The sequence below is a fragment of the Ursus arctos genome, unplaced genomic scaffold (genome assembly GCF_023065955.2).
Source record: "Ursus arctos isolate Adak ecotype North America unplaced genomic scaffold, UrsArc2.0 scaffold_7, whole genome shotgun sequence".
In the NCBI taxonomy this organism is placed as follows: domain Eukaryota; kingdom Metazoa; phylum Chordata; class Mammalia; order Carnivora; family Ursidae; genus Ursus; species Ursus arctos.
In genome coordinates, this window is record NW_026623089.1 from 33365080 (window position 1) to 33378239 (window position 13160).

A 13160-nucleotide genomic window follows, 5' to 3' on the forward strand; every position below is an offset into this window, starting at 1 on the left:
CTCAGAATAGGGGGATTACAGTTTATTTTTTATTTTCTACTCCCAACTTGTCTGTCTATAATTACCACAGCTAAGAGCACAGATTGTGGAGGTCTTCTAGGTATCAATTCCAACTCCATCCGTGACTTGGGACAAGGTAATTCTTAATTTCCTCACCTCTAAAATGGGGATAGTACTAGCACCCACTTCATAAGGCTACTGAGAATATTAACTGAATAAATATATACGTAAAACACTTAGAACAGACTGGCACATAATAAGCACAACATAAATATTGGTTATTATCATTATTACTTGAATAATAAAAAATAGCCAGAGTAAAAGCAACAGGCTTAAGGGTAAAACGACTACCATTAATGCGAAAGGGTAGGATTTAAGGGCAAAGAATAAAATTCTTCATATGAAGTTGATGACCTAAGGAGTTTATGCAAGAGTTCTAAAATTATGATGCTTAAAATTTTACCTGACTGATGTCTTCCTTGCTGTTTTCCGAACAGTTCAGCATCATTAACAGTTCAGGCTGCTTCCTTTTCAACTGATCAAGGAGCTGTTCACGTGGTTCGGTTCTCACCAGCGTTGATGGGTAGAAGTAATTCTTCCTCTGTGGTGTCGTACCTTTAGTGGACATTACATAAATGGGAAAAAATTGAAGTGTGGGATATGAGTAAGATTTTTTTTTTTATATTAGAATGTATACTTCCCAATGAGTCTCTGTCTTCCAAAGATCTAACCATTGCCGCACATGGGAATCAGTCTTGTTACTTGTCAGGCATAGGTTGCTTACAACTACTAGTTTCTAACTTGACAAATGATCTTAAATAGACTCAACTATTTTCAGGATTCAGCCTACCCCCAAACATGAAATTATCCATCTCTGAGGATGTACAAAAGATGGGTTGTAGGCTCTAAAAGGAATCGAAGTGTCCTGAGAAATGGCAGCATTCCTGGAATAAGAGTACAGTTTTCCCCAAAAAGATCTTGAGTAGGATAATCATTTCACTGTAAATTTGGTGGCAGCTAAATATTAACCAATTACATTTCTTTTTTTTTTTTGATGATGATTTTATTTATTTATTTGAAAGAGAGGGAGAGAGAACAAGCAGGGGGAGGGGCAGAGTGACAAGCAGACTGCCCACTGAGCAGAGTCCAACACAGAGCTCAATCCCAGGACCCTGAGATCATAACCTGAACTGAAGTTAGATACTCGACCTACTGAGCTACCCAGGCGCCCTCCAATTACATTTCTTTATAATGAACTCATGCTCTCGTATTTTACACAAGCACTTGCCTTTTTCCTTAACATTTATATTCCTAATTTCATTGAAAAGTGGAAATAAATATTACGGGACTCTTGTGGAAAAAATAAATGAACATTCTTTAGCATCATCTCCTTTTAGAATTGCTATATATATATATATATATATTTTTTTTTTTTAAAAGCTTTGAAGCATAATTTACATACCATAAAATCTACTCAGTGATTTTTAGTAAATTTACAGGGTCTGCAACCCTAAATGCAATCCAAAGAATAGTTCGATTACTCACCCTGTTAAATAGCTTGCATACCTTCTTTCATGAAGGCTACCCTAAATCATTATAGCCTAAAATGGTCTTGCCATCTGACAAAATGAGAGGTACACATAAGAAAATGCACAATATGGTGAGCTTTTTCCATTAAACTAGATTTATGTAATTACATTCCTCTACTATCTTTGGTATTAAGATGCCTTTTTACAAACTGTGCTGAATAGATGGTTGCTGGTTTTCTTTTTATTTGCTTTTAAAATATCTTCTCTTTGGGGCACCTGGGTGGCTCAGTTGGTTAAGTATCTGTCTTCAGCTCAGGTCATGATCCCAGGGTCCTGGGATAGAGCCCCATGTCAGGCTCCCTGCTCAGTAGGTGGTCTGCTTCTCCCTCTCTCTCTCTCTCTCCCCTTCCCCCCGGCTCCTGTACACTCTCTCAAATAAATAAATAAAATCTTTAAAAAAATAAAATAAAATACCTTTTCTTAAAAAAAAAAAATTCTCTCCCTCTGCCCCTCCCCACCCATCCCCACTCCTCCACTTCTGTGTGCTCTCTCTCTCTCTCAACAAAATAAAAATAAAGGGGCGCCTGCCTGGGTGGCCCAGTTGGTTAAGCTTCTGACTCTTGATTTTGGCTCAGGTCGTGATCTCAAGCCCTCCTTGGGCTCTGCTCAGCCTGGAGTCTGCTTGTTCCTCCCCCTCTGTTCCCACCCCGCTTGCACACACACTCTAAAATAAATAAATATCTTAAAAATAAAAATAAAAAAAAAATAAAAATCTTTTCTTAACAAAGCCAGTTCCCTAAATATTTGTAAAAATTTATTGATTGTAATGCCCAAATTTCATGACAAGTACATGTCACCTAATCTTGATCGAAGATATTTTAGGGTTCCACCTTTTCCATCTGAGGTGACTACAGTGAGATGTAAATTCCTATCAGGCAATGGCAGGACCTGGTTTTTCTGAACATCTAGCACAGTACAAGGTTGACTTCAACTTCAAAAATATTAACAATTCTCTTTCCCTTTAAAGTACCTGTTGGGATATCCAGTTTCAGATCCTGTTGTAGAAAGCAATTAAGCTTAGTCAAACCAATTTTTATGGTTTCATTAAGTTGTAGACTTTGTGCCATTAACTTTCCTTCATCAGTAGTTATCTGACCCAAAAATATGTTACGCTGGTTCTCATTAGTTGCTTTATGTCCATTTAATTTTTCAGTAATCTCTGAACTTGCAGCCTCACAACCTTGGTTTACAACCTGTAAATGATACAGATGAGCTTTCATTATTAAAATCAAAGTTGTGTTTTAGGCAATATATTATTTCCTCTTGAAATTTTCCATAGTAAAAAGTTTTAAAAACACATGCAAAAGTAGAGAGAATAGCATAATTAACCCCCCTGTCTTGACTACACAGTCTCAACATTTATCAACACATGGGGTAGAGATCAAACAAGATTAACCAATACTGCTCCTCCTCCCATAGAATTATTTTAAAGCAAATCCTGTATCATTTCATCCATTTATTTCAGCATACATCTCTAAGAGTTAAGAGCTTTTTAAGATCACTCTCACATCTAAAAAACTTAACACTGATTTCTTTATGTCAAAGGTCTAGTCAGCATGCAAACTTCACCAATTATCTCAAATATTTTTCACAATTTGTTTGAATTTATCATTAGATTTGGTTGCTCTACCTTAAGTAGATAACCTATAATTTATCACCCAAACTGGGATACTTTTCGGGGTGAAAAGGGCCATTCTTAATAACAATTACCTCCAAACAAGATATGTAAATGAGGACTCTCCCAGGCAAACTGGGTCCTAAGACCCTCTAGTCTTAACTCTTTTAATACAGGATATCTTTCCTCATACTTTTTTAATTGTTTGGCAAGAATATTTTGTAGGTGGTGCTAAAAGCACATATGCCTGGTTCTGTCTCTCATGTTAAGATTAATCAGTTGGGGGGCGCCTGGGTGGCTCAGTCACTAAGTATCTGCCTTCGGCTCAGGTCATGATCTCAGGGTCCTGGGATGGCGCCCCACATCGGCATCCCTGCTCAGCGGGAAGCCTGCTTCTCCTTCTCCCTCTGCCTCTGCTTGTGTTCCCTCTCTCACTGTCTCTCTCTGTCAAATAAATAAAATAAAATCTTAAAAAAAAAAAAAAAAAGGATTAATCAGTTGGGGGACCTAGCTGGCTCAGCTGGTAGAGCATGTGGCTCTTGATCTCAAGTTTTTGAGTTCAAGCCCCATGCTGGAAGTAGAGTTTACTTTAAAAAATAAATAAAATTAAAAAAAAAAAAAGGAAAAAAAGATTAATCAGTGAGTTTGCATGTAATCACAATACTAATTATAAAGTTCTCTATCAAGGGGTGCCTGGCTGGCTCAGTCAGAAGAGCATGAGACCCTTGATCTCAGGGTCATGAGCTTGAGCCCCATGTTGGGTGTAGAGATTACTAAAAAACAAAACAAAACAAAAAACCGCACAAAACTTTTTAAAAAATAAATTAAAAACCCCCCACAGTTCTCCAACAGTTTTTATCAAATGGTATACACAGTAATTAATGTCCACGGGGATTATCTCACTAGAATTGCAAAATGATGGTTTTCAAATTCTGTCATTTCTTCTGCATTAGCTGGGATCCTTCTATGAAACACTTTTCTTTCTTTTTTTTTTTTTTAAAGATTTTTAAAATTTATTTATGAGACAGAGACAGCCAGCGAGAGAGGGAACACAAGCAGGGGGAGTGGGAGAGGAAGAAGCAGGCTCACATCAGAGGAGCCTGATGTGGGGCTCGATCCCATAACACTGGGATCACACCCTGAGCCGAAGGCAGACGCTTAACCGCTGTGCCACCCAGGCGCCTCGAAACACTTTTCTTCATCCACTATCCTGCTAAACCATGATAGGATTCTTTTGGCAAAGACATGTGGATGCTCAACTGTTTCCCGTTACTTACCAGTTTTCAGAATAATGCACTGCTTCCCTAACATGATCCAAAGGATCATTCTTTGCTATTCTTTCCACAAAGAATTTTAGCAAAGTCCTTTTATAACACAGAAAGAAAACCAAGCCACAAAGGGCTCATCAAGTGTTAAGATAAAGCAAACACACACACCAAACCTATCAAGTATCCTTTGAGCAATCAGAACAATATCCTGTATTTAAAGTAATAAGAGGTTTGAATTATATTTAAAAAAAGGGTGCCCTTAACTGAAAGAACTAACAAGTCAAAAACCAAGGATAGACAGGGCAGATCAGACACAGGAGTTAAATAATTTCAAGCTCTAAGAGATATGTACATGAAACTAGATCATGCATAAGCATACCAACTATTATGCTTAAAATCTTAATTCATTATTTTAAAATATTATCTGTTTTGAAACCAATTCTTCGCCAAGAATATTTAATTTTCCGATTATCACTACTCTCTCCAAAGTAGGTTCCAATTACAAAGTTATTACCTCCAATAAGTTCTGAAGTTCTTCTTCCCTTTTATTTAAGCAAGATATCCACTGTTCAGAAAAAGAAAGCGTGCTTGCGTTCAGGGCCTCACATCTCTGCTCGGTCTCTTGAGATACTACTTCAAAGTTGCTACTGAGTTTATCACAATGTTTCACAGACCCTTCAACCAATTTTGTACCTTCTTGGTTAAAGTGTCTGAGTTCCTGTGATAAGCCATCACAATCAGCACAAAATTGTGTACTAAAAGAGGTTGTTTTGCTGATAATATCCTTAGATTTCCTATAGAAAAAGAGAACATTGTTAAAATGGAAAACTAAGACTCAAAAGACCTGTAACTTGCCCAAGATCACACAGTGCAAAAATGGCATATTTGGGGCGCCTGGGTAGTGCAGTAGTTAGGCAGCTGCCTTCGGCTCAGAGCGTGATCCCGGCGTTCCAGGATCGAGTCCCACATCGGGCTCCTCCACTGGGAGCCTGCTTCTTCCTCTCCCACTCCCCCTGCTTGTGTTCCCTCTCTCGCTGGCTGTCTCTCTGTCACATAAATAAATAAAATCTTAAAAAAAAAAAAAAGGCATATTTGAACCCAGGCAGTCTGGCTCCAGAGCCCATGTTCTTAATCAATCTTCTACATTGAGAATGGATGTTTTGGCCAGTGTCTTTTCACTGCAGACTGACATCATATCTGCCATTAAATGACCTTTGGAAATGACCTCTTTTCCATAAAACCTCTTCCAGCTCTCTTCCAGATATGATGCTTTAATTTGTACCTCTTAGAATAATGACTATAGTTACTAAAATAAAATCTGCCCCTGTGTTTTATTCCTCCTACTAGATTATGTTACTTAAGGGCATCACCTGCAGCCTCTAGTCTAGTCCCTAAATTGTCCACAATCAGTCTATCATTCTGTTCTTAAGCAGTTTTGCCTTGCCGGTGACCTTAAATAAACGGTAAAAATTATAAATGTTATAAAACCAAGTTAACTGGGGCTCCTGGGTGGCTCAGTCGTTAAGCATCTGCCTCGGCTCAGGTCATGATCCCAGCATTCTGGGATCAAGCCCCACATCAGGCTCCCTGCTCCGCGGGAAGCCTGCTTCTCCCTCTCCCACTCCCCTGCTTGTGTTCCCTCTCTGGCTGCCTCTCTCTCTGTCAAATGAATTAATAAAATCTTTTAAACAAAATTTTAAAAATAAAAATAAATAAATAAAACAAAGTCAATTATAAAGCTTTCTAATAATTGAGATTATATTGGGGTGTGACAAACTATACACCTAGCATACACAGTTCACTGCAATATAACCCTGATAGAAAACTAAAGTCCTCTCAAGACTTCAGAGTTCAACTTCAGTGAATGAAAGTTACCCTCCATTACCACTAGATGGTACACCATGCGAGGAAACCAAATGAGTAAGCAAAAAGTTTGAAAACCAAAGTTCCACTACAGGTTAAATGGAAATGATTGAAAAAGGAAAAGAAATTCAAGTGATAAGCTTGGAAACTATCAACACAAACCTAGTCTTCTCAAGGAATCATAACCTAGTTGGAAGATCAAATTTATTCATGAGTGACTACAATCCATGACAATAAGTGCCAAAGGCAGTGAGTGGGTCCCAAACTTCAGTATACATAAACCTCCCCTAGATTCCTGAGCCCTACTCCTGGCTGATTCTTTTACACCGTCCCTGGACGACACTTTGAAAACCACTGGTAAAGGCAATAAACGTCAGGAAGATAGGAAAAATGGCTTGCAGACAGCTTATAATTATATCATAGTTCCTTAGCCATTTCAATCCTATTCTAGTATTCCCTTCAGAGCTATTGAAAAAGCCAGAAATCCTTAAGTCTAGACACTGGAAAAAAACATGGGGAAACACTTTCTAGACTTAGAGTCTAGAAAGAAGAGTTCAAAATGGGGCATGATAAAATGAATAGAATCAACAATAGAATCGAAAAACCTAATGATAGGAGTTAGGTAGTAAAATAGGTGATAGCCAGAATTCTAGAACAGCACTGTTCAATAGAATATGAGTCACACAATTAAAAAATTTCTAGTAGCAAAAAAAAAAAAAAAAAAAAAAAATCTAGTAGCCACATTAAAAAAGAAAAGAAAGCAATCATAGTAACAATGTCCTGGGTGTATATAGCATACACAAAAGCAAAATATATGAAAACAATGCGTAAGAGATGGGAAGGAAAAATTAGGAATATACTGTTATAAGGTCCTTTTATCACACATGGAACAGCAAATACTTGAAAGTGTATTAACATTATTTAAAAATGTGTATCATTAATCCTAGAAAAACTACTTTTAAAAAAGGTAATTTAAAAGTATAAACAATAAGAGGTGCTTGGGTAGCTCAGTTGGTTAAGTGTCTAACTCTTGACTTCAGCTCAGGTCATGATCTCAGAGTCTGCTTAGGATTCTCTCCCTCTGACCATCCATCCTCCTACCCGCCCTACTGCCGCGCTCATGCGCACTCTGTCTTAAAAAAAAAAAAAGGGGGAAGAAAAGTAAAAATGATAAATCAATAGAAGAGATAAAATGAAAACATAAAAACACTCAACTTAAATTAGGAAAGGAATAAAAGGAAACAAAGCACAGAATATGCAACAAAGAGAAAACAGCAAAATGGTAGATTTTAATCCAACCATACCGATACTTTATTTTTTATTTTTTTTAAAAGATTTTTATTTATTTATTTGACAGAGAGAGAGAAAGCCAGTGAGAGAGGGAACACAAGCAGGGGGAGTGGGAGAGGAAGAAGCAGGCTCCCAACGGAGCATGGAGCCCGATGCAGGGCTTCTGGGATCACACCCTGAGCGGAAGGCAGATGCTTAATGACTGAGCCACCCAGGTGCCCCCCAACTATACCAATACTTTAAATGAGAATGGTCTAAACACACCAGTTAAAAGTCATACATTGTTCAGTGTGATGAAAAAGCAAGACCCAATTACATGTTATCTGCAAGAAATCCACTTTAAATATATAGACGTAGGCCAAAAGTAAAGGGATGGAAATACATTATATGCAAATAGCAATCAAAGGAAAGCTAAGTACTTAATATTAGTTTCAGACAAAGTAGACTTCAGAACAAGGAAGATTATCAGGGATAAAATGGGATATCACATGAGGATAAAGCAGTCAGTCCTCCAAGACGTATCAACCCTAAATGCGTATGCATCTAACAACAGAGCATCGCATATATGTAGCAAAATCATAAAACTGATGAGAAACAGACAAATCTAAAATTGTAATTGGAGATTTCAACACCCTTCTCTTAGTATTTGAAAGAACAAATAGGCAGAAACTCAGTAAGAATACAGATGACCCAATTAACACTATCAATCAACTAGACCTAATTGACCTGTATAGAACATTTCATCCATCAAAAGCAGAATACAAATTTTTTTCATATAGGTAGCACCAAACGAAGCATATCAGAATGCAGGAGCTCTGAAAATAAAATTGTCTTTGGAACCAAAGCTCACAGAACTGGGCCAGGACCTTCACATTAATCCAAAACAAAAGTGAATGCCTGCCAAAAAAGAAGACTTAAATACGATTCTGAATCTCCTAACGTAATAACCAAAATGTTCAAGATACAATCAACATTCCAGAAAATCACAACTTGAATGAGAAAAGACAACAGGTGCCAACATTGAGATAATTCAGATGTTGGAATAATCTGTCAAGGATTTTAAAGCAGCCATATAAAAATGTTTCAATGAGCAATTAAAACACTTTTAGAAAAAATTAAAAAATCTTAGCAAAGAAATAGAGATTAAAAAAAAGAAGGAAATGAAAATTATAAAACTGAAAAACCCAATAACTGAAATAAAATACCTCATTGAATGGGTTCTACAGGTTAGAGATGACAAAGAACATGAAGACAGTTCATAAAATGTACTCAATCTGAACAACAAAGAGAAAATAAACTATCTATAGCTTCAGAGACCTATGGGACCACAGTAAAATATCTAACATTTGTGTCATCAAAGTCCTAGAGAAAGAATATAGAGCTGAAAAATGTTCAAATAATGGGTGAAAATTTCCACAACTGCTGACAGGCATTAAGTGAACAGATTCAAGAATCTGAGTAAATCCAAATAGGATAGCCTCAAAGAAATATATAAGACACCATAATATAATCAAACCTCCAAAAACTAAAGGCAAAGAAAAGTACCTTGAAAGGAGCTCCAGAGAAATTCCAATTAATCATGAAGGCCAATCCCAACTGAGGGACACTGTACTAAATAAATATTCTATGCTGTTGAAAAAGGAAAGGTCATAAAAGACAAACACTATGAAACTACTCCAGATTAAAGGTGATTCAAGAGACATGATAATCAAATGCAATGTGTGATCCTAGATTAAATCCCAGAGCAGGAGGAAAATCTTTTTCTTTTCCTATAAAGAACATCAGTGAGACAATTGGCAAAATTTGAATTAAGTCTGTAACACTAGATAATAGGAGTTATCGATATTAATTTTCTGATTTAAAATAATTATATTATGGTAATATAAGAAAGTATCCTTATTTTTAGGAAATACAGACTGAAGTATGTATGTATGTATTCATTTATTAAAGATTTTATTTATTTATTGGACAGAGAGAGACACAGCGAGAGAGGGAACACCGGCAGGGGGAGTGGGGGTGGGAGAGGGAGAATCAGGCTTCCCGTTGAGCAGGGAGCCTGATGCGGGGCTCGATCCCAGGATCCTGGGATCATAACCTGAGCTGAAGGCAGATGCTTAAAGACTGAGCCAGCCAGGCGCCCCCAGACTGAAGTATTTAGGGGAAAGTGAGCATTATGACTACAACCTATAACAGCTAGTTCAGTAAAGATATCTATATATAAAATATTAGAGGGGGCTGGGAGAATGAGAATGAGAAAGCAAACATAATAAAATGTTAAACAAGTAATCGGGTTGATAGTATTTGTACTGTTTGAAGCCTTCTATTCTGAAATAGTTTCAGGCAGAGAAAAATTGAAGAGAATTAAAAAGTGCTTACTGTTCTGTGTTTTCTTGGACGCTACTAAGTGGTTTCTGGATGTTTTCACACTTTTCTTCCAAGGCACAGAATCTCTCTGCCCAAAGATTGATTAACTGGCAAAGTTCCTATAAGAAAGGTGCGGAAGAGGAAGAGGTTGAAATTATGACACCTGAACTTTTCTTCTATATTGACATGAAGTATTTTCCTACAGCTGAGTATTATACAAATTCTTAACAAGAGAACTTAAATTCCACTTCTCACCCATAGAGGAAAGCAGTGTAAATGATATTAAAAGGATAATATTAAGGGAATTTTTCAAAAAGTAAACAATTAGCAAACTTTGCTATCTTAACTATTAGAAACAAATTACTTTCGGTGTACCTCAAAACTAAGCAAATACACCAAGATGTCCCATTATGCTCTGAGAACCACTTTGACAGGTATACAGCACCAGTTGCTTAACTGGTAACACTACTAGAAGAGAAAAGTAACGGTGATAATCTGATGGGTCAAGCAGTCCAAAAATAGTATTAATTATTTAAGCTGAAACATTTTACAGTATCTAGCTGGATCATATTAATAAAATATAATTTTACCTTTGCTCATACTTGGCATCTTCAAAAACAAGTTCTTATAAGGCACAGAACACGACAGGGATTTAAACTTACAAAATGAAGAAGCTACACTAAAGGCCAAGAAAGAGCTGAACATGCACCCAGCATTCTTACTGTTCAGTCTATTAGTTGACCAACATCTCTAAAATACACATCAGCTGACAATACACACCCAAGACTGATTATGAATAAAGTCTGTCAGTATTTTTACTAGTCTCAAAGTAGAGGAAAACGCAGATATTATTAGATTTCTCTACATGTAGACAGATGTTCAGAGTTTCACATAATTGTTTTGTTAGTGCTAACTTCAAGTTCTAGAATATCTGAGAAACAGCTCACTTAATAAATTTAAATTCTGTAAAGCCAGGGAAGTCAAATCATTCATGTTAAAATACTTTTTGGATAATAGGTGTTTTGCTTGTTTTTAAACAGCTGCTTATCAATTTTAAACATTTCAAAACAGCTAATACATAAAAAGTTGATCTACCTAGAACATATGCCTGAAAAGTTATAGACAGGTTGATGCAGAGGTATGAGAAACTGCTATAATTTCAAATTGCAAGATTATGTTCTAGAAACAGAGCTACTCAAAAGCGGATGCCTTTCAGACACTATAATCACCACTACCACTCTCAGAGGATCTAAATACTCTTACGTGTTTCAAGGCCTCGGTTTCCTCATTAGAAAACTAGGCTAGTAATAGACAGGATAAGCACATATTGAGTGGCTCCAGAAACGTTAACGATTATTTTTACTAATTTGTTGTTAATCCTTTCTCCAAAAAGTTTCATACTTATCAACTTGGGAAATGAATACTCTGACTTCAAAGTTATTTTAACTCTTGCCTAAAAATCTTGGATTTATTTCCTTTCTCATTCTGGATGACATGGATATGAATTCCATCTCCCTTACTTCCAAAGAAAAAGAAATCTTTATTACTCACTAAATCATGTCAATAGTTTTATTGACCAAAGGGTTCTGTCACGTAATAATTAGCCTCGTTTAATAAAACTTTAAACATTTATTACTCAGGCCTTGGGAACACCAGGAGTTGTTTTCCATATATCTGATCTTTACAGATTATGACTTCCCTGGTTTGGAGGTTTGGTTTCAGGTTTAAAGCCTAATGCAGTAAGGAACAGCTTCCATGGAGGAAGGTAAGTTGTGAATTACATTTACAATCAATCAGTAAAAACTAAGAATTGTATTAATTGGGGTGCCTTGGTGGCTCAGTTGGTTCTGCGTCCGACTCTTGGTTTCAGCGCGGGTCACGCTCTCACATGGAGCCCAGTGTGGCCTGCTTAAGATTCTCTCTTCCCCTCTCCCTCTGCTCTTCCTCCCACCATGCGCATCCATGCACTCTGTCTCTGGCTCTCTCTCTCTCTCAGAAAAAAAAAAAAAAAAAAGAATTGTATTAATTTGCTATAATTCAAATGTCTGACATAAATAAGACAAATTAGTGACAGGATACAGTTTATGAAAGATAGTAAGTATCCTTGTTACCCTAGAAAAATAATAATTTACCAAGTTCTACTGTAGATATATATTCATTGTAAATGCTATAACCATTTTCTTCTAATTGCACTCCCAAAGGTATCTTTCTCTAGCTTCATCTTGGTGTGATGAAAGGATGATCTTATCTTTTTTTTTTTAAAGATTTGATTTATTATTTATTTGAGAGAGAAAGAGAGAGTGTGAGCAGGGGAGGGGCAAAGAGGGAGGGAGAGGCAGAGAATCTCAAGCAGACTCCCCTATGAGTCCAGAGCCTGACTTGGGGCTCAATCTCACAATCCTGAGATCATGACTTGCGCCGAAATCAGGAGTTGGATGCTTAACTGGCTGAGCCACCCAGGCACCCCTCTTGTTTGTCTTATAGAGCTTTAGCATAGGGTTCTAAATCTAGCAAATCCTAAAATATTAATTGGTCAAGAAAAATATTCTTAATTATTTTGTATTAATTATTGTTATAAGCAAGAGTGGTTATGGTTTTTTCAGGTTTCTAAATTAGTTCTGCAACATTCAGATTACATAACAGGGATTATCAAGTTAAAGATTATAAAATTTCCTTTTTACGTTCCCCAAATCACCTAAATGAGATACCTGTGAATGGATTTTTTTTATTGTCTTCAGGTCTTCAGTTAAGTTTTCACACAGCTTCTGTGATTCAGCCAAGGAAGAAAGTGTATTTTCTTGTAGCTCGTGTAGATTGTTACACAGTGTACTGAGAAAGCCATCCATTTCCTTTTTCTGATCTTCTATCTTTGAAGGAAAAAGTTAGTTTCTTTTAATTAAAAAAACATTTTTTTAGTTTTTTTAGTTTAATGTTGGGTTTTTTTTTTTTTTGAACACTTATGAAACAGAATACATACAAGCTAGAAAACGGTATGCAGAGAAGTCTTCCCTCTCCAGCCCCTGGAACCCCAGTTCCACTCTCAACTCCAAGAGACAATTATAATCATTTTTAAACATTCCAGAGATATTTTATTCATATTTAGGCATATGTGCATGCAATGCGTGTAGACATGAATGTGCGTGTCTTCTTCACCCACCCATGGTAGCATGC

The 13160-nt window shown here is 36.7% G+C and overlaps 1 protein-coding gene across 1 annotated transcript in view; it reads right to left on the reverse strand.

Annotated features, from left to right (window-relative positions):
* The window catches only part of KIF11 (kinesin family member 11), a 48513-nt gene that overhangs the window by 3749 nt on the left and 31604 nt on the right, over positions 1 to 13160 (reverse strand). Inside the window, exons 16-20 of the mRNA XM_026481658.4 lie at positions 12698 to 12856; positions 10002 to 10108; positions 4987 to 5266; positions 2560 to 2782; positions 464 to 615 (exon numbers count right to left, since the gene is read on the reverse strand). Of these exons, the coding sequence (XP_026337443.2) occupies positions 464 to 615; positions 2560 to 2782; positions 4987 to 5266; positions 10002 to 10108; positions 12698 to 12856 (921 nt within the window). The remainder of the gene's footprint in view (positions 1 to 463; positions 616 to 2559; positions 2783 to 4986; positions 5267 to 10001; positions 10109 to 12697; positions 12857 to 13160) is intronic.